This window comes from Saccopteryx leptura, chromosome X (genome assembly GCF_036850995.1).
Source record: "Saccopteryx leptura isolate mSacLep1 chromosome X, mSacLep1_pri_phased_curated, whole genome shotgun sequence".
NCBI lineage: Eukaryota > Metazoa > Chordata > Mammalia > Chiroptera > Emballonuridae > Saccopteryx > Saccopteryx leptura.
In genome coordinates this window covers 42,423,902-42,448,196 of record NC_089516.1, presented here as the reverse complement: position 1 = coordinate 42,448,196, position 24,295 = coordinate 42,423,902, and the positions used below count along the sequence as shown (strand labels likewise).

Genomic DNA, 24,295 nt, shown 5'->3' with positions numbered 1-24,295 from the left:
CATCTTCTCTGAGTTCATACACTTTGATCTGCCTCCCCCATCTTCAGTAGCAATACTCCTTCCCTTCCTTCTTAAGCTTAAACCAGTTTCCCAAATCCCAACCAAACCTTCATTTGAACCAGTGGTTCTCATAGTTAGCTTTTAAAATCACAATTGCCTGGAAGGCTTGTTAAAACAGATCACTGGCCCATATCCCAGTTTCTGATTCATTAGGTCTGAGAGAGGTCTGAAAATTTGCATTTCTAACCAGTTCTTTGGCGACTTAGGATGCTGGTCCTAAGGCCACATTTTGAGAACCATTAAGTTAAACTCTATTGCCTCTTTTAACTACCATCCAATTTTCTCTTTCCTTCCCCTAGCAAATTTCTTCTTTAAAAATATCTTGATGGCCCTGGCAGGTTGGCTTAGTGGTAGAGCATTGGCCTGGCATGCAGGAGTCCCAGGTTCGATTCCCAGCCAGGGCACACAGGAGAAACGCCCATCTGCTTCTCCACCCCTCCCCCTCTCCTTCCTCTCTGTCTCTCTCTTCCCCTCCCAAAGCCGAGGCTCCATTGGAGCAAAGTTGGCCTGTGCACTGAGGATGGCTCTATGGCCTCTGCCTCAGGTGCTAGAATGGCTCTGGTTGCAACAGAGCGATGCCCCAGATGGGCAGAGCATCACCCCCTGGTGGGCGTGCTGGGTGGATCCTGGTCGGGCGCATGTGGGAGTCTGTCTGATTGCCTCCTCGTTTCCAACTTAAGAAAAATACAAAAAAAAATCTTTTCTTTTAAATAATTTAAATTTTTTTAATTTTATTTATTCATTTTTAGAGAGGAGAGAGAGAGGGAGAGAGCAAGACAGAGAGGGAGAGAGAGGAGAGAGAGACAGAGAGAGAGAAGGGGGGAGGAGCTAGAAGCTTCAACTCCCATATGTGCCTTGACCAGGCAAACCCAAGGTTTCGAACCGACGACCTCAGCATTTCCAGGTTGACGCTTTACCCACTGCGCCACCACAGGTCAGGCCAAAAAAGTATATATCTTGATGATTAAAGGTATTTTTAAACATTCTTTCATTTTTCTTTTTTTTTTCCTTTTTATTGAATTTTCTGGGGGGAAAGAGGGTAGGAGGGAGATGGTGGAAGGTATAGGTATGGGGGGATAAATGGTGATGGATGAAGACTTGACTTGGGGTGGTGAACACACAATACAGTGTAACATTCCTCTTCTAAAATATTTTTCAAATCACACAGTAACACTAACACATAATTAATGTATTAAAATGAATGAAAAGAACTGAAACCCTTCTGCATTGCTGAAGAAAATGTAAAATGGTATAGCTGCTTTGGAAACCCATTAGGCAGTTCCTCAAAGTTAATAGAATTACCATACGGTTCAGAAATCCTACTTCTAATTATATTCTAAAGAGAAATGAAAACATGTCCACACAGAAACTCATACATGAATGGTCACAGCAGCATTATTCACCGTAGCTAAATCTGTAAACAACTCAGATGTCCACTAATGGATGAATGGATAAATAAAATGTAGTACATCCATACAGTGGAATATTATTTGGCAAGAAGGAATGAAATACTGATACAACATGATAAACTACTAAAACATGCTAAGTGAAAGGAACCAGACCCAAAAGCCCACATATTGTATGATTCCATTTATATGAAATGTCCAGAATATGCAAATCCATAGAGACAGAAAATAGATTAGTAGTTGCAAAGGAGATACATGGAGAAGTGCACACAACTTTACACACTTTACTAAGTTTGCTTTTTTGCAGGTCACTTGTGATTCTAAACTGTCAAAGCCAGTAGTGGTCCTCTTCTTATCCTCTGTGAAGATGGACTGGCATGCTTCTCCTTCTACCACTCCAGATGCTTACACCTTCAGTTTCCTTTGCTGGTTCTTCTTCCTTGCCCTAAGCCCTACTAGGTGATTGGATAAACCTCCTTCAAGGGATCCATTTGTCTTTCTCACTAACTTTAAATTCAACATATCCCAACTCAAATTTATCTCCACCAAATCAGCTCCCCTTATCATCTACCCCAGCTATGTTAATAACTTTCTCCAAGTCATGTGGCTTTGGAATTATTTCTGACTTATCTCCTTTCTCTCCCAAATTCCAATCACCAAGTTCTCTTTACTTTTCTCTCAAAAGGTGTCACATATTTGTGAACAAGTAATCTGAACAAAATGTGAGAAGAATGCAAATAATAAAATAAACACATGAAAAAATTTCAAACTAGAATGATCAAAGTAAGCAAATTAAAATTATCATAGGCACCACTTATATCTATTGCATTAAAAAAAGAAAACTGTCTACGATAGCAAGATTTTGGGCAAATGATATCCTCACAAATTGCTAACAGCAATATAAACCACCTCCTAGTGAGCCAGTTTCGTGAAATCTATGAAGAACAATAAGATGTCCATATTCTTTCAAGTAGCAATCCCAACTCTGGATAATTGTTTTTAACAAAATAATTCAAAATGAGAAGAAGGTTATAGCTACACAAATTTTTCTGCAGCATTACTTCATAATAGTAAAAAATTGGAAACAATCTAATAATGCCACAATTTGGAAATGATTAAGCAAATTAGAGCACATTAAGCTAGTGGAATATTATGCAGCCATTAATATTTATAACTATTGAGGAAGCCTGTATAGCAACATGAAATATTGTTCACCACGTAATGTTTAGTGGGAAAAATAGAAGCAGGATACACAAAATCATATCTCCATAGTTATTTAACCATGCCCCCCAAATCTCTATATCTATAGATAAAAGATGGCAGGAAAATAAAAACAATCAGGGTATTAGGATGGTAGAATTAAAGATACTTTTTCTTCTGTTTTGAATTTTCTGTAATATTGTTTTCATAATAAATAAACATTTTCCTCCAAATATCACACACATTTATCTATCTCTTCTATACCACCCCCACCTTCCCAATTCAGGGCTACATACACTTTTTCATGCCTGGATCACTTCCCATGATTGGTCTCTCTTCAACCCATCTAGGCTGCAAATGCTGCCAAGTTGTCTAAAGTGCTACTTTTACCAGGTCACTTCGATAACCTAATCAATAACCTTCAATTGCTTCCATGTTTGTGATCCTATCTAGTTTTTAAGGCCTACCTATCTTAGCCCAATACTTTGTCATTTGCCCTTTCTTTTTCTCTACTGTTATTGCTGCTACTCTTCCTCCTCCTCCTCATTATCACAACTAACATTTAATGAAGGTTTAGGTGTCAGGTTGTGTTCTAAATGCTTTACATATATTAACTAATTTAATCCTCACAACAATTACATAAGGTAGGTACTTTTACCCCATATTAGAAATAAGAAAACTGACGAGGAGGAAGGGAGGAAGGGAATGAGAGAGAGATTGAGAGAGAGACTTCCCAAACTAACACAGCTAAAGAATGGAAGAAGCTGCATTTGAACTCAGGCAGACTCCAAGCCCAGAATCCTTAACCAGTGGCGCTTATTCCTCTCACACACCCTGCTTGTTTGCTTAATCTCCCCTCTGATCCTTTCCTCCTGTAGGTCCCGACCTTCAGTGTCCTTGTCCTGCATTGAATTTAAGGCACAAAGGCACAATAATCTTATCATGTATTGGCCTCTTGCCTTAAGCCGGGAGTTTTTTGTTTAAACCATGTACTTGGCACTTTATTTTGCAGCAAGTCACCTGAGTAAACAACACCAGGGTTTAAGTCCTGGGTTGTTCCTTTAGTAGCTGTGAGACTTTCAGTAAATTACTTGGTTTGTCTGAACCTCAGATTCAATAGTTCTGCGTCAACAGTTTTCAAAGTGTGATCCCAGGGCCAACTGCATCAGCATAGCCTGGGGAGCTGTTTAGAAATGCACATTTTGAGCTCCACTGCACACCTACTGCATCATACTCGCTGGGAGGTGAGATCCTATCTCTCCGTGTTTTAACAAGCCTTTCAGGTGTTTCTAATGCACACTTGAGTTTTAGAACCACCGCCTTAGCTATATACACTGCCTACCAAACAGAGTTTTGGGAACAATAAAACATAATATATATAACTTAGCTTGTGGCATGTAAGTTGTTTTACAAATGGTAATTTATTATTAATGCTACTTAAACTTTGTGTTGGTTGGTCCTTCTTATTCAAGTTGTGGGTGGGCAGGCATTATAGTTCCTGGTGCTCTTTAACATTTCCCTTCTTGACTAGAAAAAGGCAGTATATATATACTAAGTTTTGAATAAAGTCTTCTTACTTCACTTGTTTGATTGGTAAGAGAACCATTTTTGGAGATGCACCGTAGGGTAGTACAGCTCGAATAACATCACTTCATTCATAGCATCTTGTTATAACATTGATAAGGCCAAAAAAAAAAAAAATAAAAGAAAATTCCCAGCGAGGGCTATTGTCTGTGTGGAGTTTGCATGTTCTTCCTATAGCTGTGTAGGTTTTCCCCAGAGACTCCAATTCCCTCCCACATCTCAAACAGAGACATGTGAGGTTAATTGGTGTGTATATATTGTCCCAGTTTTAGTGACTGTGGGTGTGTGGGTGAAAGTGCAATGGAATGGAACCTTGTCCTGGGTGGGTACCCACCTTGCTCCACGAGCTGCCAAGATTGACTCTGTCCACCTGCGACCCTGAACTGCAACAGGTAGTTTGGAAAACAAATTAACTTACTTCTTATTACTTTTTCTTAAATATATGTATAGCTCACATTTATTTCAATGTTTAATATTAGAAGTGTTTTGGGTCTTCATTTAGAAATTTGGTGATGTTTTTGTGACCAGACTATGCCATAGGAACTTAACTCTTTTTTAAACAAAATATTAATTAGCCTATGGTAAAATTAGTTTTATTACATCATTTCAATTAAATTTGCAGTTTCCAAGAACCTATTGGTGACATTAAGTGAAAAATTACTGTGGAGTGTCCCTGAAGTAAGACTGCCTGGATCTAGTCAACTTACTCTCTGTGAAATTTTAGCCAAATGAATTTATCTGTGTGTGCATCAGTGTCTCCTCTCATGTAAATGGGGAGATTAAGAATACCTACCCCCTAAGGTTATAGGGATAAATAAATGCAAAGTGCTTTGAATGGTGCCCAGAGTAGAGCACTGTGCTCAAGAAATGTTAGTTAGCATTATTATTTTTGTGTCATTTCACCCATTCAAGCAAATGACAAGTACCCCTAAGCACTTTTCTCTGTGCTAAGCACTGAGAGTAAGTCTATGATCAAGATGTGGTCTCCTCTCTCAGAGGTTTTAGTCTAATATGGGAAATGCCAGCTACACACTAGACTGAAAAAAATTATCCAAGTACATGGTACAAGCCAGTTCACAGCAAGGAATCAAGACTAGCCATAGAATCCCATAGTATTTCCATCCAGACCAGACTCCTGAGACATGATGCTGAATGATCAGTTTCAAGGGTTTCTTTAGGGATCTAAATGGAAGCAGTTACAATGAAAAATGCATGAACTTTGGGGCCAAATGTGGGTCTGAATCCCAGTTCCGTCATTATATTAGGTATGTGACCTCAGCGAAGTTATATAACCTCTCTGGACCTCATCTATAAAATAGGTAGTAAAAACAAACTGTTGGGGATAATTAATAAGATTATGGGTATAAAAAAGATACAGCCCAGTCAGTGATTGACATTTAGTTGATAATAAATGTTGGTTCCTCCTTTTTCCCATTGCCAACCAGAAAATGGATAGGTTTCCTAGACTTTGGAATCAAAAGAAAGCCAAAATTATCCTGACCACAACATCAAATCACAGGGGATAATGTAGACACTCCCAGAAAAAAACTCTGGCTCTTTTGGGATCAGATGACCCAGATTCTAGTCCTATCCTTTGATGTCCCCTCCCTAAGTGCCCCTACAGAGGCACAGCTAAGAGCCTTCTTCTTTATTCCTCCTTCATTCCTGGAGTTTGAGTTGAAATATCAATATAATTTAGGGGCTTCCTGTATAATTAGGCCTGGAGAAAAACTGACTGAAACAGTATATCAAGGAACTTCACAAAAGAGAGTGTCCTGGCTGATGCAGAGCATCCAGAGAAGGTAACTCTTATTCCTTAAGGTCACCTATGGCAGGCAGGCTAATCTCTTAGGAACATGAGTGCTGAGTGCCATGTCCCCCATACTATAGGAGTAGCCTGTCCATTCTGAGCATTTCTTTTTTCCTTAAGGGCTTTATCCAAGCAACTCTTTTTCCTCTAGCCCAAGCCATGTATTCCATCTGTAAAAATGTCCCTGCTTTCTTTCAGGAATTTTAACCTGTTGTTATCATGATCTGCCATTGGACTTTTAATGAGCAGACCTGAAGTTTTCAACAATCCTTATAAAAAGAAAGGTGGTAGAACCTAAGAAACAAGTACCTCTAACAACTCTGAGGCAAATGCATAGCAGTAGCTAAACAGTCTTACCTCCTCTCTGCCCCCTCTGACTTCCCAGTGGCCACTGTGAAGGCAGGCATGATTTATGCCTTCTCATCTGTTTTAGCATGGTCTGGTTACACAAGCCCTTATGCTTGAGTAGGCTTGCTTCAGACCTCTGAGATGATGGATACATGTCCCATAATACTGCCTGACTAACCTTGTATTTCAAAATGTCCGAGCAATCAGTTTGGTCTGTAACCCAGCTGCCTGGGGGCAGAGTGGATGATATCTATGGCATTAAGCTCTTGGTGTAAACAGCAAACCAGGTTCTTCAAAGGAAACTGAGCAAACAGAAGACATTACCATTTATATAGAAAAGTCAGAGGCACCAACTCACCCCAACACCCTGAGCAGCCACTTACCTTCCTGACTGGCTGGTCTTCCTGTTTCCTGTTATTGGTTTCCATTTGTCCCCAGGAAATTCCTGCAAAGCAAAATTCTGGTAAGTCAGAGAATTCTGAGCAATCAGTATCTAAATGGCTTCAAAACTTTGAAGAATTCAGGATCCTGTCCCTAGCCAGGTCCCCCATCTGGTTCCCTCTACTCTCCCATGCAGGCTAGAGAAATAAGTACCTAGAGGGCTGCCTTTCTGTCAGGAGGCCTGATGAACTGCTGGGGCCATGCAAAGGCTAAGAAAGCACTCAGGGACCTGGACAGCATAGTCTGGAAACTGTGTTTCCCTCTCTTTCTCCACTCCCCTCCCAAAGCACATTAAAAACCAGTTTAGCACGTTTGCTATTTGCTCTGGCTCTTGTAAAGGACGTCATTTTGTTTGTTCTGACTAGTGAACCAGTTCTTTCCTTTTCACTCTTCCAACATAGAAAGCATCTTCGTGGAAGCCCTGGCCCTTGAGGGAGTGTTGAGGCCTAAAGCTCCTGCTGCTGCAACTCTTTCCCAGAGTGAGGCAAAGGGAGATCTTGCATTCCAGCACACTGTTGTACAGTAGGGGCCTTTCTTCTACCCAGATCCAGTGTTAGGGGTTGAGGTGGGTTCATCTCTGGGAAGCCATGTTCCCCATATTATAGGAATAAATTCTTCACTCTGGGCAAATTTTCCTTAAGGGCTTTACCAAAGCCACTCTTCTTTCTCTATGTGTGCCATTTGTAAAGATATCCCTACCTTCCCATTCTAGCTCCAAATCTAATGCAAATTTGCCTTTGACCTTCTCCCTGGTTTTGTATTCAGCACCCTCTCTCTGACAACTCAGAGTTCAGCCCAATGAGAATGCACAATTGTTCCTAAACCTCACTAATCTTCCAAATTCCCTCTTTCTCCAGTGCAATTATTGATTTCTTTCAAAGTTTGTTACCTTTGCCCCAGTTAAATAAAAATTACTCCCTTTTGGGAGTAACATATCTGGTGTCAGTCATATCGACTAAGATACTTAATAGCTGTGTTGTTTGAGGGAAGTTATGTCACCTCCCTGAACATTGGATTTCCATCTGGCAAATAAGGATTATGCTATCCAGCCTTGCTGGGTTCCCAGTAGTAGGTATAAAATGGGATGTGCATGAAGAATGCCTAGCACAGTGCTCAGCACATAGGAGTCTCTGGATGTTAGCTTCCATGGAAAGGATGAGGTTTCTCAGCTTTTACAGGGTCAGAGCAGTCCCTGCCTATACCTGTCATGTTAGAGCAGCTCTAACCACTTGATAGATTTTATACTTTGCCTTGATGCCCTTGTTAGATGTCCCTTGCCCTCAAATGCATATTGCTTGGTCAGCTACCACGGGAGCCATGATTTCCTGTCCATACCATGCCTAGCCTTATGGGAAGTGCTCAGTAAATAGTAGTGGTCAAACCAAACAAAGTTCTGTCCCAACTCCCAATCTCCTTTTCAGATTAACTTTTTCCCCCCTGAACCAGTTAGGTTGCTGTAAAGTGCCTGCAACCTTTGAACTAAAGAGGTAGTTATTCCATGGCTTGTTGCATGTGTCTGCTAGAGACTCAAATGTTAGTTATTGTTGTTCAAATCTTGGCTTTGCCACTTGCTAGATGTGTGACCTCTCTGAGCCTCAGTTTCTTCAGCTATAAAATGGAGATCTTATTATAACTTACCTCATAAAACTGTTAAATGAAATAATGTGATAATGTATGGAAAACTAACTGGCATGAAGTTAGAGGGATGTAAGTGTGTACTGATTTTAGTTCTTTTAACAGCACTAAACAGGAGCCAGTTAGCTCTCCAACATCTTCTAGGAGCCATAAGGAGAAGGATCTCAGCCCTGCTTTTCACAGCCACCATCACAACTATCTTAGTCATATGAGCTGTGTATTCTAATCCATGCTGCAAGTTTTCCTCATGTCTGAGGGTAGGGGTGTATGTTCAGGTGGCAGGGGTAAGAATGTGCATAAAATGGCTTTTAGATGGCCATCCACATGTCTGAAAGCAGTGTCTAAGCAGACCTGTTTAGCTAGTCTAACAGGCATTAGGAACTCAATGTGTCCCTCCCTCAGAGTGCAAAAAGAGACCTGCATTGCTGCTGCCAAATGATGCAACCTGCAAATGTCACCTACTTCCTTTACTGGGTTATTGGTTCTGGGCTGACACTTCTGCAGTCATCATCTCCTTAACTCCCTGCTCCTCCCAACTTCCGATCCTTTTCTTTATTTCTACTTGCAGGTCCTTCTTCCAGCAAACAGTTTTTCAAGGTAAGCCAATCTCTCCCCTTATTTTAAAAGATAACAATAAGATGATTACTATCTGGCAGTCACTGTTCTAAATGCCTTACACATTTTACACCATTTAATCCTTTCAACCAACTTATGAAGTAGGTACTGTTATTACTTCCATTTTTTAAGTGGGGAAGCTTAAGAAGTTAAACCTAGGCAGTCTGGTTCCAACATCAGTGCCCTTAAACCATTATTTTATATTTCCTTTTTTTTCCAACATTTTATTATGGATATTTTTATTTTTATTTTTTAAAAAAATTTTTTTCTCTCTCTCTCTCTTTTTTTTTCCGTATTTTTCAAAAGAAGTTGGAAACGGGGAGGCAGTCAGACAGACTCCCGCATGCGCCCAACCAGAATCCACCCGGCACGCCCACCAGGGGGTGATGCTCTGCCCATCTGGGGCGTCACTCTGTTGCAACCAGAGCCATTCTAGAGCCTGAGGCAGAGGCCACAGAGCCATCCTCAGAGCCCAGGCCAACTTTGCTCCAATGGAGCCTCGGCTGCGGGAGGGGAAGAGAGAGACAGAGAGGAAGGAGAGGGGGAGGGGTGGAGAAGCAGATGGGCGCTTCTCCTGTGTGCCCTGGCTGGGAATCGAACCTGGGACTCCTGCACGCCAGGCCGACGTTCTACCACTGAGCAAACTGGCCAGGGCTATTATGGATATTTTTAAGCATACAGAAGAGTTGAACAAGTTTACAATTAACACACATATACCCATCATCTAGATTTTACAATTACAGTAATATTTTACCATATTTGCCTCATCACACATATCTTTATCCATTTCCTTATCCATCCACCAATCCATTTTAAATTCTTGATATATTTCAAATTAAGTTACAAACAAGTTTATCCCCCAAAATTTAAAGCTTAAATGAATGGACAAATTCCTTGAAATATATACTACCAAAGGAAAAACAGAGGCCCTGGGCAGGTAACTCAGTTGGTTAGAGTATTGTTCTAATAAACCAAGGTTGTGGGTTTGATCCCGGATCAGGGCACATACAAAAATCAACTAATGAATGCATAAGTGAACAGAGCAACAAATCAATATTTCTCTTGCGCTCTCTCTTCCTTCCTCTCTTTCTCTAAAATCAATCAATAAATAAGATTGAAAAAAGAAATTTATAACCAAAATTACTTTATATTTATTAAAGAAATTGAATTTGTAGTTAAAAAACCTTTCCACAAAGAAAACTCCAGACCCAGATGACTTCTATAATAAATTCTATCTAACATTTAAGGAAGAAATAATACCAATCTATACAAACTCTTCCTGAACATGGAAGAGGAGGGAATACTCCCCAGCTCATTTGGTAAGGACAACTAGATGTAAAAACCAGACAAGGACATTAAAAGAAAACTACAGACTAAAATTCCTGATAAACACAGACACAAAAATCCTTAACAAACTATGAACAAATCAAATCTAGTAACACATAAAAATGATAATATCTCATGATCAAGTGAATAATGCTAGACTGGTTCTTGTTTCAAAAATCAATCAATGAAATTCACCATATCAGTAGACTAAATGAGCAAAAGTATATAATGATCACTGCAATAGATACAGAAAACACATTTTAAAAAAAATCCAACACTGACTCCTGATAAAAGCTTTTATCAAACTAGAAATAAAAGGAAACTTTCTCAACTTGATAAAGGACATCTACAAAAAACCTACAGCTGACATCACACTTAATAAAAGACTGGGAACACAGCAACAATATCTGTTCTCGCCACTTCTATTAAACTTTGTACAGGGCAAGTTTTCTTCATGGAAAACTCATGGAGGTCCCAGACAGTGCATTAAGGTACCCTTCTCCCCTAGAAAAGGCATACATAGTGGAAAGAAAGACTTAAAATTATTTCCATTTGCAGATGCCACGATTGTCTAAGTAGAAAATCTTTAAAAATCTACCAAAAAGCTACTAGAACCAGCAAGTAAGTATGAAAAGTTTACGTAATGCAAGGCCAATACACAAAATTGAATTGTGTTTCAAAATAATAGTAACAAAGAATTTTAACTTGACATTAAGAAAATAATGCTATTTACAATAGCATCAAAAACATGAAATCTTTGGGATAAATATAGCAAAATACACAGAATATTTGCATCCTGAAAACTAAATAAGTTAGAGTCAATAGACTTCATAAGCTTCCTCATACATATCATTCAATTTCCATATTTTTTATATTTTAAGGAAAAATTTACTTTCAGTGAAATGCACAAATATTAAGTGTACATTTGTTGAGTTTTGATGAATGTAGACACCTGTGTAACTCAAACTTGTATCAAGATATAGAACATTATCATCATCCAACAAAATCCCCTCATGCCCTTTCCTAGCTAATCTCCGTGCTATCATCTCCCATAGACAACCACTGTTTTGAATTATTTTTTCTATAGAATAACTGTTTTAGAACTTTATGCAAAATGAATTGTGGAGTATGTACTTTTTTGTGTAAGGCTTCTTTCATCCCTAAGGTTCCTTCATACAAAGAATATATATCGAGCAATTTCATATACCAAGTCACTCAGAAGTGTCTGCATATGCAACAACAGTTCAACACAGGAACTAACTTCTGGTTAGTTCCAGCCAAAAGGTGGCGCTAAGAAAGCCATGGAGAAGGAATATGTCAGTGAGCAGGAAAAGACCTAGAGGGTCCTCCGAGAAGTACCTCGGGAGATGGTGGTAGGGCATAACCAGGTATATCAACAACCAGCCTAAACCTGGGTCTCTGACAGAGAAAGAGACTGGAGAAGAGGGGGAAGATCAGACAGGTCAGATCTCTGAAAGCAAAAGCTGGGGTACCATATGCAAATTTTGGGGCTCTAAATAGTTTTAAAGCAGAAATGGAAGGAAATATATGCTGTTTTGTATCAGATACTGGGCTTAACACTATATATGCAATCTCATTTGGTTCTCTCAGTTGATTTATGAAGCAGCCATTGTTTTCTTTCACTTTAGTGATGAGGTAATAAGACTATTTAATACTGGCCATTTTATGAGGTAAACTTCTTGTTCCTTTTAAAATCACAAAACTGCAAATTTTTGTGGTTTAATGACTTGCTTAAGTTCACTCATGTACCAATTATACAGTCAGTCTATAAATCCAAGTTCTTTCCATTTTGTGAAGCAAAAGTTTTCTTTTTTTATTCTAACTCTATAGATGAGAAAACTGCAATTTTTGTGGTTGAGTGTCCTGTCTAAGTTTAATAAGCTACCATATGGTGGAGCTGGGATTAAACAGTTTAAAAAATATATGATTGTTATGTTTTCAAATGGTTCACCTTGCTTTCTCCTTAGAAAGAGAAAAAGAAATAAGCTTACCCATGCAAGAACCAAGTCCTTACCTGCACTGTCAGTTTCCTGGATTTCCAAACGTTGCCAGGTGCCAAGCTGTTGTCCTCGAGGGGGCTATGCTGGGTATTATGATAGCAAGATGAACATCGAATGCATTGGTGGTGGTGGCACCGACAGTTGTAGCAGTTTGGCATCATATTTCTCTTTCGCAAAGCAGGGCAGATTTCTCCAGAACAATAAATGCAAGGGTCATGTACTACAGCTCCCTGGACACTGCAGGAGTAAGAGCAAGTCCTGTGATAATCAAAATCACCACAGTGCAGTGGTTTACAGCACATGGGTTGGTCTAAACCTTTGCTTGCAAAACAGTCTGAGTAAGTAGGAGTTTCTGACTGAAGGAGTGACATAGAATATGACTGGTCTGTGGCATGATATGGTTGGTCTTTGGAATGGTATGATTGGTCCATGGGATGACGCCTCAGTTCCCTATAGCTGGAGCTCATTGGCTGGAAATTTTGGTCTATAGGTTTTGATCTCTGTGTAAAAGTCTTGTTACTATTAGTGGTTAAAGCTGGCAAATGTGATGTAGATAAGGATTTGCTACTCTCTTCAAAAAACTTTCTTCTGTCTGCAAAGGGCAAGAGTATGGCTTCCTCCCCAGCTTGGGCAGTAGAAGCCTTCAATTCTTTGTTATCTCCTGGGTTGGGAGAGCTTTCCATGGCTACTGCCACATGAGGCTGCAGATTGTGCTCCGGAGACCATCTCCAACGACCTCCACGGACTCCATGGTGAAGATTTGTTTTCTCAGAGTCTGAGGAAGATGGATCAGTTGCTTTCCACCAGGTATTCAGGCCCAAAGAGGACTGACCAGGTCTCTGATCAGGGCTTGTTTGTCCATCCAAGCCTGTCCTAGATTCATGGCTCTCAGGGGCTTGGCTGAGGCACTCTGAAGACCTAGCCCTAAGCATCATGCTCTTGTTAAAGACCTTGTCTCTAGGGCCAGGTGGTTTTTTAGATGAAGGTAGAAGAGGTGAGTTAGAGGCAGGAAGTAGAGGACTTTCTAGGGGTTCTTCAGTCTCTTCCACTGGCTCCTTAGTGTCACACAGCTGTGATAAGGGGCTCTTGCTTTTATGGAGCTGGGCCTTCCTCCTCTGAATTTCATTACGCAGGTTGGTAGCAAAACGCTCACTCTTCCTCCGGTTTTGGATTGAGTGGCCCCGGGTCCCTCCATTTCGCCTACCACCAACCCGGCCACACTCCTTGGACTTGTCCCCTTCCTCAGTTTCCTCTGTTGTGCCAGCTACATTAGTGGTTGAAGAACAGTCTTTGCTTTGTTGAACAAGAGAGCCAGAGGCAGAGGGTTGCTGGCTGGCCAATTCATTGCCTGTTCTGCTTACTCTGTTTGGGTCCTGGAAACCTCTTTCTGGAGGGTGTCCATCAGTTTCTTCATGGGGGGAGCTGCTTGGGCTCTGGTGCCCTGAACCCAAGGGCCTATCATTCACTGGCCTAGTCTTTCTCTCTTTACTAGGCTGGTCTTGGGTTCCTCCTGCAGGGGCACATGGACTTTTCTTTCCTGTGTGGCTGTTATGCAAAGGGGACAGAGACCACTCATGCCCATCCTGTCCAGTTGGGAGATCCAGCTTCTTGCTACTCCTGGTGTCAAGGTGCACATGCTGCAAGTGAGATGCCAGCAGCTGTTCAGGGGCACTATGGCGATGGCCTGTGGGTCCTGTGAAATGTGGAGGGCTGCCAAAAGAAGAAGTATTAGACAGCTCTGCTGAAACCTTGTTGAGTGGGCTGAAATCTATGCTGGAAGCTTTGTCATATGATTTTTGGAATCCAACAGCTTTGCCTGAGGCCTCCATCAGTAGTTGCTCAGAGCCCTGCTGGTTGGATTCAGGAGGTTGGCTGAGCTCATAGTTCAGACAGCTCTCGTTTGTCACTTGGTCTTGCCCACTGATGCAGCAGAACCTGTTAGGATTCCCTGGACATAGCTCAGGGTCTAAGCTCGGTTTCTCCTTTTGTTGCAAAGGGTCCATAGGCTCAGAAGCCCTATGCTGTTCTCCATTAAGGAGCTGGGCTCTGGAAGTCTGAAGACTGTCTCGCCTCATTGGAGGTTGTGGTGGGCCCTTGGAAGCCTTGGCAGGCCCTGAGTGTTGGACCTCCTGTGGATGAGATGACATTTGGGAGCTGGGAGGCAGGTGGCCCCCGTTGGTGCGCCGGCTACCTCCTGAGGACTCAGCCATGTTAGGCCTGCTATTAGGGGCCTTAGTTAACCCTGGGCCCTGCATGATGCAGTCTACAGAGGCTGGATCATCTGGCCTGAGGGAAATGGCACAGTCAGAAGCATTTGAACTGGCTGAGAAGGAGCTATAGGCTGAGTCACGCTGGTTGGGATACATGTTCTGGTCAATGGGCAAGAGATGACCCTCGTAGGTGGTTTGGCCTGGTTGCTCCAGGCTCTCCATGCTGCCGATGGAGCTGCTTTTCTCAGTGCTGCAGTGCCGGGAGAGTGGACACCACTGCACACACACGTCACTGCAAGACACAGGAAATACTGATTAGTTAGTCAAATTACTAGATCCCATTCCCGCCATAGGCAGCCCTGCCATGGGAAAAGACAAGACAACCCAGAGTCAATAAAAGATAAAGCAATAAATGGAGGTAGAAAAACAGGGAAAGAGATAGACACCAGGGCACCACCGTGATGTGGTAAAAGGGGAGACAAGAGAGCATTGGAAGAAGGATGGGACAAGATCCCAGACTGAACTTGTGAGGACTCCATTGGGGGTTATGTTGTTTGACATCAGTGAGAATAGAATTGATTCTGAGCTGTCACTGTAGCCAGAGAGTCAGTATGGGGCTCTCTGCCAGGAGAGACAACCAGAGACTATTAGCATTAGAGAGGGGACTTAACGGCTTGATTCAATTTTAGACTGTTCATTTTGTAAATCAGTAGTTGTCAAATTTAAGCATGCATCAGAATCACAAGGAGGACTTGTAACAACACAGGTTACTGGGCCTCATCTTCAAAGTTTTAGGTTTAGATGAATGCTGAAATGTTTTACTTCTAACAAGTTACCAGGTGATACTGGTGCTGTTGGTCCAGGGACCACACTTTTGAGAACCACTGGTGTAAAGCAAGTGCCACAAAGGAAGTGATTCTGAGGAGGTGATTTTTCTCAAGATTGCCCAGTTCTAGCTGGTGGCCCAGACAGGGATGGAATTGAGGCATCCCTTCTTTTTTTTTTTTTAATTGATAATAATAATCCTGACCATTTACCAAGGATGTACATGTGCCAGGTACTTTAGAGTGTCTCATTTCAAACTTAAGATAATAAATTACTATCTACACTTTACAACTGAGAAAACTAAAGCCTCAAGAGGTCATGTAAACAGAAAACTTCACAAAGCTGCTAAAGAAAGAGAGCTGGAATTAGAACTTAGGTCTCTATAAGTCCAATGCCTTAGCTCTTTTCTTATATCATCTGTTAATAGTAATTATTTGCATCAGAGGGTTGCTTTATGGGTGAAATTAGATAATAAAAGTAAGCCAAACTGGGGAGATCAAGGAAGGGACTAGGGTCAGACACCATTTTGAATTTTAAGTACAATTTCCCACACACAAAGCCAAAGTGAATGAAGTCACACCAGTAACTCTTTCTGACTGGAACCTCAGAGGTTGCACACAGAAAGGCCATAGTTCAGAAAGCCAGAGCTGAGCAGTGGCAGGAACCCATGAGACTCTCAGGTCAGCCTCCCTTAATTCTTTCTCCCTGTGCTGCCCCTTTGCCACTGTGCTCACTCGACCTCTGGGCCGGAATTCTTCAATTCCTTATTGGCAAGGGGACTTGGTAACCACCCCACCGCCCTTCCTGCTGAAAACAAACACCCCCCCACTCCAACAGGAGCCAAGCTCAAAATGTGTTCCTGTGTATTCTTCCAGAACAAAATTGCCTCTGCCTCTGCCCTGAGCCCATGGCTTCTAATGGCAAATAAAGTCACCCAGTGCAGGTAAACTCAATCCTTATGTTCCTTGAGTCTCCTAAACAGAAATCCCTTTTTGGAGGGATGGTCTTGTTGTGGGAGAGAAAAGGCAGCTGAGGTCGGCAGCTTTGCTGGCTCTGAGCTTGCTGAAATAGCTGTCTGCTTCTTCTTCTGAGAAGTTGTTTCAACAACAGACTATACACACTCTGCATTGAGAGATCCTCAGTGCAGGTAGACTGTTATTCAGAGAGGTCCTGTTCCGAAGACTTTGGCTCTATGACAGAGCTAATGAGTACTGGATGAAATTTCCCGTGAGTCACTGTATACAGGGAATAGGATCAGAACTGATCCCTGGGGTTCTCCTATATTAAGAGACCAAGGAGATGACAAGGAACCATAAAAAGAGACTGCAAAGGAATAGCCAATAAAATGGGATGAAAAGCAGTGTAATGTGGTATCGTGCAAGCCAAGTGAGTTAAGTATTTAAAAGTAACATTTTCCAGAAGGAATGGGACTGATCCAAAGTCACAGAGTTAGCAGCAGACTAAAACTAGAACAGAGTGAACTGCCATTCCATTTTTCATTATAGCACTCTGGGCCTTATAGCATCCAACAGATACTATAGCAGAGAAGAAGTAGTGGCCACATTTTCTACCTTCCAGACTATCTTGAGAGTTCTAGACTCACCTGGTATTGCAGCCGGAATGCCAGGACAAGCTGAAGGCTTCAGAAGGGACATGCATGGCGGTAGCTGCTTCAGGGCATCCCTCCAGCAGCTTGGCCACATGCCATGAGTGTGGCCTACTGACAGGGGCGTTTCTCCTACAGCAAGAAAGGGACAGGAAGTCAGCTTAGGGAACCAGAACTGAAATCACTTCCCAGGCAGCTTCCGCACCCCCCACCCTATCCCCTCTAAAATGAAGTAGAATATCTTGCAAGGAGCTGGTGTGGGAACCTCAGCAGCCATGCTCAGCTCCTAGTACTTAAATGCCCTTCATCCCAAGGATGATCCCTGGAGAAACTAAATGTTAGCTTCCCATGGTTATTGTGTTCATAGGTATATGCCAAGCCTGTATTGTAATGTCAGACACACAGCAAATGCTCAATAAATATTTGTGATATAAATAAGTGCTGCTGACCAGTGAATAGTGACCCTACTCTAAGTTGTCTTTGAGGAAAAATATCAATCTGGACAATACTTCCATTTTTCTCTAAGAAAGGAATAGGCCAATATTAAAAAGTTTAAACAAATTAATACTGGTATTCAAATTCTCCAATCTTTGCTTAGTCATTTGATAAGCATTTATTGTGTGTTTACTGTGTACCATCTGTGTATATTTTTGGTGATACAGAGATAAATCAAACATAGTCTTTGCCCTTTAGAGTTACAGAGTAGTGAAAGAGACAGTTATTCAAATAAAGAACATAAAGGCTTTGAGAAAGGGAAGGATAATAAATGAGACACCTGAGTATGTAGAAAAAGTGGTCTCAAGGAGCCCCAACTCCTGCCAGGCAAAATAGAACAACATGATGAATGGTACGTGCTAGGCTGACAGAGGAGACTGTAGCTCAGCAGGGTAGGGGTGAATAAAGGGGAATCGGTCTGAGGCCAAGGCACTGGATGTAACTGCAGGGTTTGCCTGGTGCTGGGAGCTGAAGCAACAACTCTTGGACTGACTGGCTTATACAGAAACAATCTCTGTCCTCTGATATATTTCACATGAATGGATGCCACTCTTGGTTGTGGGTAAGAATAGTATGGAGAAGAGCACATGTGGGACACAGGTAGTGGCAGAAGATAAAGTAAAGATTGATACAAGAAAGAATGAGAGAGGAACAAGAGGAGGAGTGGATAGGATAAAGAGAGAGGGAGAGAGAGAGAGGAGAGGAAAGAAAGGAAGAAAAGAAAGAAAAAAGAAAGAAAGAAAGAAAGAAAGAAAGAAAGAAAGAAAGAAAGAAAGAAAGAAAGAAAGAAAGAAAGATAGATGTTGGAAGGGTCAGGTAGATGATAAAGATAAGAGAAAAAGATGATACAGAGAAAAACAAAAGACAGAGAGAAAACCCTGAGAATGATTATAGAGAAATACATAGTAGAGAGAATTAGATGATAGTGAGAAATGAATAACAGAGTAAGAGAAACAGATAATAAATAAATAGATGACAGAGAGATAAATGAGTGATAGCTTCTTTACAATTTATTCAGTCCTTTACTGTGGCAGACTCCATATTAGATACTGACGTTACAGAGTTGATGAAAATAAGGTCCCCTATTTTCAAGAAGCTTGTTACATCGTGGGATATTTCAGTGGAAACACACAAAATCTCAGCAATGCAAGGTCCTAAAGGCCTAAGGCCTAAAACTGTAGTCCTAAGAAGAACGGCCTTGCTGGGAAAAATATGGGTTGAGTGGTAACAGGCCAGACACAGACAAGGAGGTGTAAGAGGAAGGACAGGGAAAGCCACTTGTCAAAGGTCAGGAACCAGAGTCACACAGGTCAACAGCAGTGCCTAAGACTTATGAGGAAGGAAGCCTGGTGAAGCCCCAACTTTTGACAACATTGTTCTATTATAGATTTCAAATTAAAGAGAGGGGAGGCTAAAGGTTTAAAAAGGCTTTGGTGGGGTGGGGGGGTGGGAAGGAGGCAAGGAAGGAGAGAGGGGGGTGGGGGGAGGGGAGGGGCACAAAGAAAACCAGATAGAAGGTGACGGAAGACAATTCGACTTTGGGTGAGGTGTATGCAACATAATCAAATGTCAAAATAATCTGGAGGGGTTTTCTCTGAACATATGTACCCTGATTTATCAATGTCACTGCATTAAAATTAATAAAAATAAGATAATAAAAAAAAGGCTTTGGTGGGGGGGGGTATCTGCTCCAGAGTCTCATACACAAAGCCATGATATTAGAAATCTCTCCCGCTGTACTCAGTAGTCATCCATTAACAACTATTCATAAGACATCTCACAGAAGTACTATGTACTACAACAGACTGTGTACCAACTATGTACAAAACTTTTAGACACTGAGGATACAGTGAAGAGCAGGGGACCTCTCTTATTTTGGACCCTTCATCCACATCCTGAAGTTCTTCTGAGTCCAGGATTTAAAATGTAAGCAGTCAGCTACTCACTGAATTCTACGGAGTCTTCTCTTATGATATCTCTCTGGCTTTACCCCCGTCTCTTCCCTCTCCATTCCACTGATGCTATTCCACATAATCACAATTCTCCACACAACCCACCACTAGCACCTCTTGTTCTTGCCAGGCCCTTAACACTTTATGTCCAAAATACTACGTATGTCTGCCAACCAGTCTCCCCTAGTTTTACCTCCAGTCACTAGTTTTATATCATATCATGCCAAACAACAACTGTATTTCAGCACTCTCTGATTCAAGAATCTTCTCTGGATTCCTAATTCTTACTCTGTTCTGCATCAAATGTGAACTGTATAAGACTTTCAAAGCCCTTTATAAGCTATTTTTGCCCACCCAACCCAATCTCTCATGTCACTGCTCCAGCCACACTCCGTGATAAGCTTTGTGCCTTGGCTGTTGGTTTTCTAGTAGAATTTAGCATAGGTTTGGAGTTGGACCACGTTGGTTTAAATCTTAGCTTCAATATTTATTAGTTTTGTTGTTTTAGATGGGTGGCTTCACTTCTCAGAGCTCTACCTGTCATGGCAGTAAAAGGGGGATAATAGTACCTAATTAATGAGGTTTGTAAAGATCAAATGAGACAATGCATGCCAACTGCTTAGAACAGGGTCCGGTAAATCCTTAACCAATTTTAGCTATTATTATGACAGTTCCCTTCACCTGGAATGCCCCCTCCCATTTTGTTAATATAAATTCTACTTATTCTTCAAGGTACTGCTCAAGTACCATTTCCTTCAGGGAGCTTTTCCTTAGTAATCTAGTTCTCACAATTTAGCCCATAATAATATGGTGCTTTATATTGCTCATCATTATTTCATTATGTTAGTCTCGTCCTACCAACTATACCAAGCCAGCAGGCAATGAGACAGATCTAGGTTTATATTGTAACTCCAGAACTTTGGATGTATGATTCTACACAAGTCATTTAACCTGTTTGAGCTGCAGTTTTCTTATCTGAAAAAGGGAACAATAATCCTTACTTGGCTAGGTTATTGTGGGGATTAGAGATAATATTCTCAAAGCATCTTGGACACAACTTGATGCATAGTAAGTTGTCAATAAATACGTACTATAATAAAGGTTATCAGCTCAGACTTGTCCTCCTTGATGGTTCAAGAGTATTCCTACCCAAACCTCTTAAAGTGTAATATACCACTACCTTGCCACACTTTGATAAGCAGCTTACAAATGACCTTGCTCTCTCTAGGTTTCTCCAGGAATAGGGAAAAAATTCCAAAAGAAATATAAGCAATGCAGAGGAGGCTTTGGGACCACTGTGGGGAAAGCTACAACCTGAGAGGAAGAAAATCCAGGGCAGAGGAATAGCAGCCAGAGCTGGAGCCTTAGAACCTGTTTGGAAAAGGAAAGGAAATATCTGTAGAGTCTAATACTTGGTCTATAATTATTCCTGAAGAGTTCTAGACTTAGTCCACACTTACATTCCAATCCTAGCTGTGTGACCTTGGGCAAATTATTTCTCTGTATTGTAGATTCTTTATTTATAAAACGGGGGAGATAACCATCCCTTACTCATGAGTTTTAGTTTAAATTAAGTCCCATGTGTAAAATCACTCAGCTTAGTGCTTGACATACCATAAACTTAAAAAATATATAATCAAGAACTATTTGTTGAATACTAAGATGTGGTAGGCACTAACCACTTTGCATGCATTAGATAATTCAATCTTCACCTCAACCTTATTGATGAGAGCTATTATTATCATCTCTTTATTGATTAGAAAACAGAGACTCAGAGAGTTAAATTGCTTTGCTAAGAGCACACAGCTAGTAATAAGAATGAGACTCAGATACTCCAGCCCTTTCTAAGATGTCACCACACAACTCCTCTTCCCCAAAGAGCAATCTGTCTCAAAAAGCTTGTATACCTGAGGTTTCTCCTAGCCATTCCCTCAAGAAGCAGTCAGAAAAGGAAACCTAGAGTTTAAACCATTCCTTCTTTAGGTGGTGGGGAAGTGGATAAAGAGAAATAAGCAGAGAAGTAAAGAAATAGCAACCACTAGCCAGGCAGCTTCAGGCCTAGCTGTGGAGGCAATTATACCTTTATTCTAAGGATGGCTCAGGAATAATATTAAACACATATCCTACCATTTATTGCCCCCAAAATCCTTTCTTAGGAAGCAAAATGTAAGGGATATTTTAGAAAGAACAGAAGTGGGGAGAGGGGCAGCAGCCATAGCTACTAATTGTACCTACCAGGAAAGTTGCCCAAGGAGGGGAGATGGTTTAGGAGAGAGCTAGGTATCCAGCTAGCTCAGATGCTCATCAATAACCCCTCCAGCTAGACCCCGGTGGTTCTTTTGCAAGTTGGATCCTCCCTTAGCTGTAAGCCATCTGCCTTCTTATTAAAACCTCCTGAGACGTGGGGTCATCAGCCCAAGCTCCTGAGTGTGATCCAAGGGGCCCAGGCACAGTCAGGTCCCAGTTCCAAGAACAGAAAGTAGTGGCATTGAAGGAAAGGTATGACCATCAGCCTGGTTGGCCTTAGATATGAATAAAAGCCAGTATCAAGAACTGGATAGGAATGAAGATACTCCTCAAGAAAATAGTCAGCATCCTGGTGGCAAAGAAAAGGATGAAAGGCAGTTCCAGTAGCATAAACAGCCTCCCTATTCCCGACTCTAGCCTCCTCTGAGCCCTGGCCCACCCCCTTCCACAGCTCAGAGGCCAATAAGGAAGCTGGGCCCCCAGCCACTGCTAGAACTCAGGAAAGGAGCAAGGAAATGATGTTTGGGAAAGATAAAGTGGGTGTCCAGAAAGAATTTTTAAAAATACACGTAAGTGACAGAGAAAAATACCCCAGACACATACACTTAAAAGAATTCCTGTGCTTCCTGTACTGAATTGACCCCACCCAGTCATCTCCACAGGTCCTCTGGGGCCCAGGAAAAATAGGCCCAGATCTGCCAGGCCTATTAGCCTCCAGGGCCAGAAGAGCAAGTAGCACTACAGCTGATTTTATACAGCTGGGGGCATGTGATCTAGAGATTTTCCAAGGCAAAGGTCCTGCTGAGATATCAAGACTCACAAGCCATCCTAGGCCATATTTACAGAGTCTGTGCTTCCTATGGGCACCTGAGCAGACTCAAAGAAAACTCCATTTTACACCAGAGACTCCACCTCCAGAAAAGTGGCACTTGGAATCAGCATCTCTGGCTCTGTCATGAATTTGCTCTGACCTCTGGCAACTTACGCACTCTCTCTGAACTTCCATTTCCTCTCTGCAAAATAGAGCATTGCACTCCATCACCACAAGTAACTCTTCCAGCTATAGTATGCTATGATGTAATAGTCCTAGGCTCCAGGCTGGGAATTCAAATGATGTCCTCACTGACCTGTGCAATAGCCAGAACCCAGAATAGCCCTATATGAGTTTGTTGCACACTCTAAACCCAAGCTCAGGCATCAGAATTTCATTTCTCTTGGGGATTTAGAGTTGAGGATTTCCCTTCATAATGCTTCTGACCCCCACTCCAGCTTCCTTTGGCCTCTGGTCCCAATTCCAGCAAATTCTGGCTCCTAAAAGGCCTTACGTGAGCTTCCACAGGACAAGAAATATGCTAGGGCCTTTCCTCTCTGGGTAAATCATGCTCAAAGGCTAGAGGCCACTTCCCCTCTCTTCCCTCTGCACCTCCTAGGGAAGTCTGGGTAGATGTTTATCTATTCCATAAAAGGCAGGTACCATTCAAGTAAGTCTATAGGCCCTCCTTTGGTAGTTATAGGTACTGTATAGGAAAAGTTTGGGGGTCTTTGTGAGCATATGGGTCTGGCATGGAGTCTCAGTTTTACCACTGACTAGTTTTTTAGCCTTGAGAATGTCACAGAACTTCAATTTTCTCAACTGAAGACACAATAAACAGTAGCTGTTATTACTATTATCCTCTACCCAAAATAATAATGATCAAGATACCATTAGTAGCAAGAAAAATAACTTCTTCAACCCAAATGAAGATAAAAGAAAAAGGACAAAAGACAAATCTAGTATTCTAGAACAGAGCTACTCAAACTTAAGTGAGCATACTCAGCGCCTGTGCATTTTGTTAAAATGCAGATTCTAATTCAGGAGGTCTAGAGTGAGCTCCATATTCTGACCATTTAACAAGTTTTACAGTAATATTGATGCTGAGGATTTTGATAACCACACTTTGACAATATATTAGGGAATACAATACTATTAGCAGTACACTGGGGAATAAACCCTGGCCTGAAAAGCAAACAAACAAACAAACAAACAAACAAATACAATCAGGATAAACAGTCTCTTCCCATGTCATTACTCAGGCCTGGTTGTCCAACCTTCCATAACCTCTGGTCAAGTACCTTCCTCCCACTCAGTAACCCAGCCTATAAAAGTGTTTCTTTAATGAGGCTTGCTGATCCCCACTTTCTAACAAAATAAAGGGCAACAAATTTGGTAGCAGTCTGGTCCTGTCAGTGGCCAGGTGAGGCTGAGGAAATTATGACTAGAAGCAGAATTGTATATTTACAGGGCTGGCTGGTGAAGAGAGGTGGAGCTGGAGTGTGATTTGGGTACTCACCAGATGAGGTGATAGGATAGGCAGGTGGGCACAGACAGCAGATACTTGAGAAATTATTGGTCAAGGAAAAATAACAGAGGAATGTAAACAGTTTGGTTAGAATGGGATTTGGGAAAGAGACTGGGAGCTGGGGTTGAGATAAAGAGGATACCTCCCTGCTTAGCAGAGCTCAGTATCAAGTGGC

The 24,295-nt window shown here is 41.6% G+C and overlaps 1 protein-coding gene across 3 annotated transcripts in view; it reads right to left on the bottom strand.

Annotated features, from left to right (window-relative positions):
* The window catches only part of SHROOM4 (shroom family member 4), a 276,863-nt gene that overhangs the window by 36,467 nt on the left and 216,101 nt on the right, over positions 1-24,295 (bottom strand). For 2 of the 3 annotated variants that reach the window (XM_066356048.1, XM_066356050.1), the window contains exons 3-5: positions 17,085-17,219; positions 12,461-14,948; positions 6,792-6,853 (exon numbers count right to left, since the gene is read on the bottom strand). In XM_066356048.1, coding sequence (XP_066212145.1) covers positions 6,792-6,853; positions 12,461-14,948; positions 17,085-17,219 — 2,685 coding nt within the window. Of the gene's footprint in view, positions 1-6,791; positions 6,854-12,460; positions 14,949-17,084; positions 17,220-21,769; positions 22,138-24,295 lie in introns of those variants that run through there. The other variant, XM_066356049.1, reaches the window with a different exon arrangement.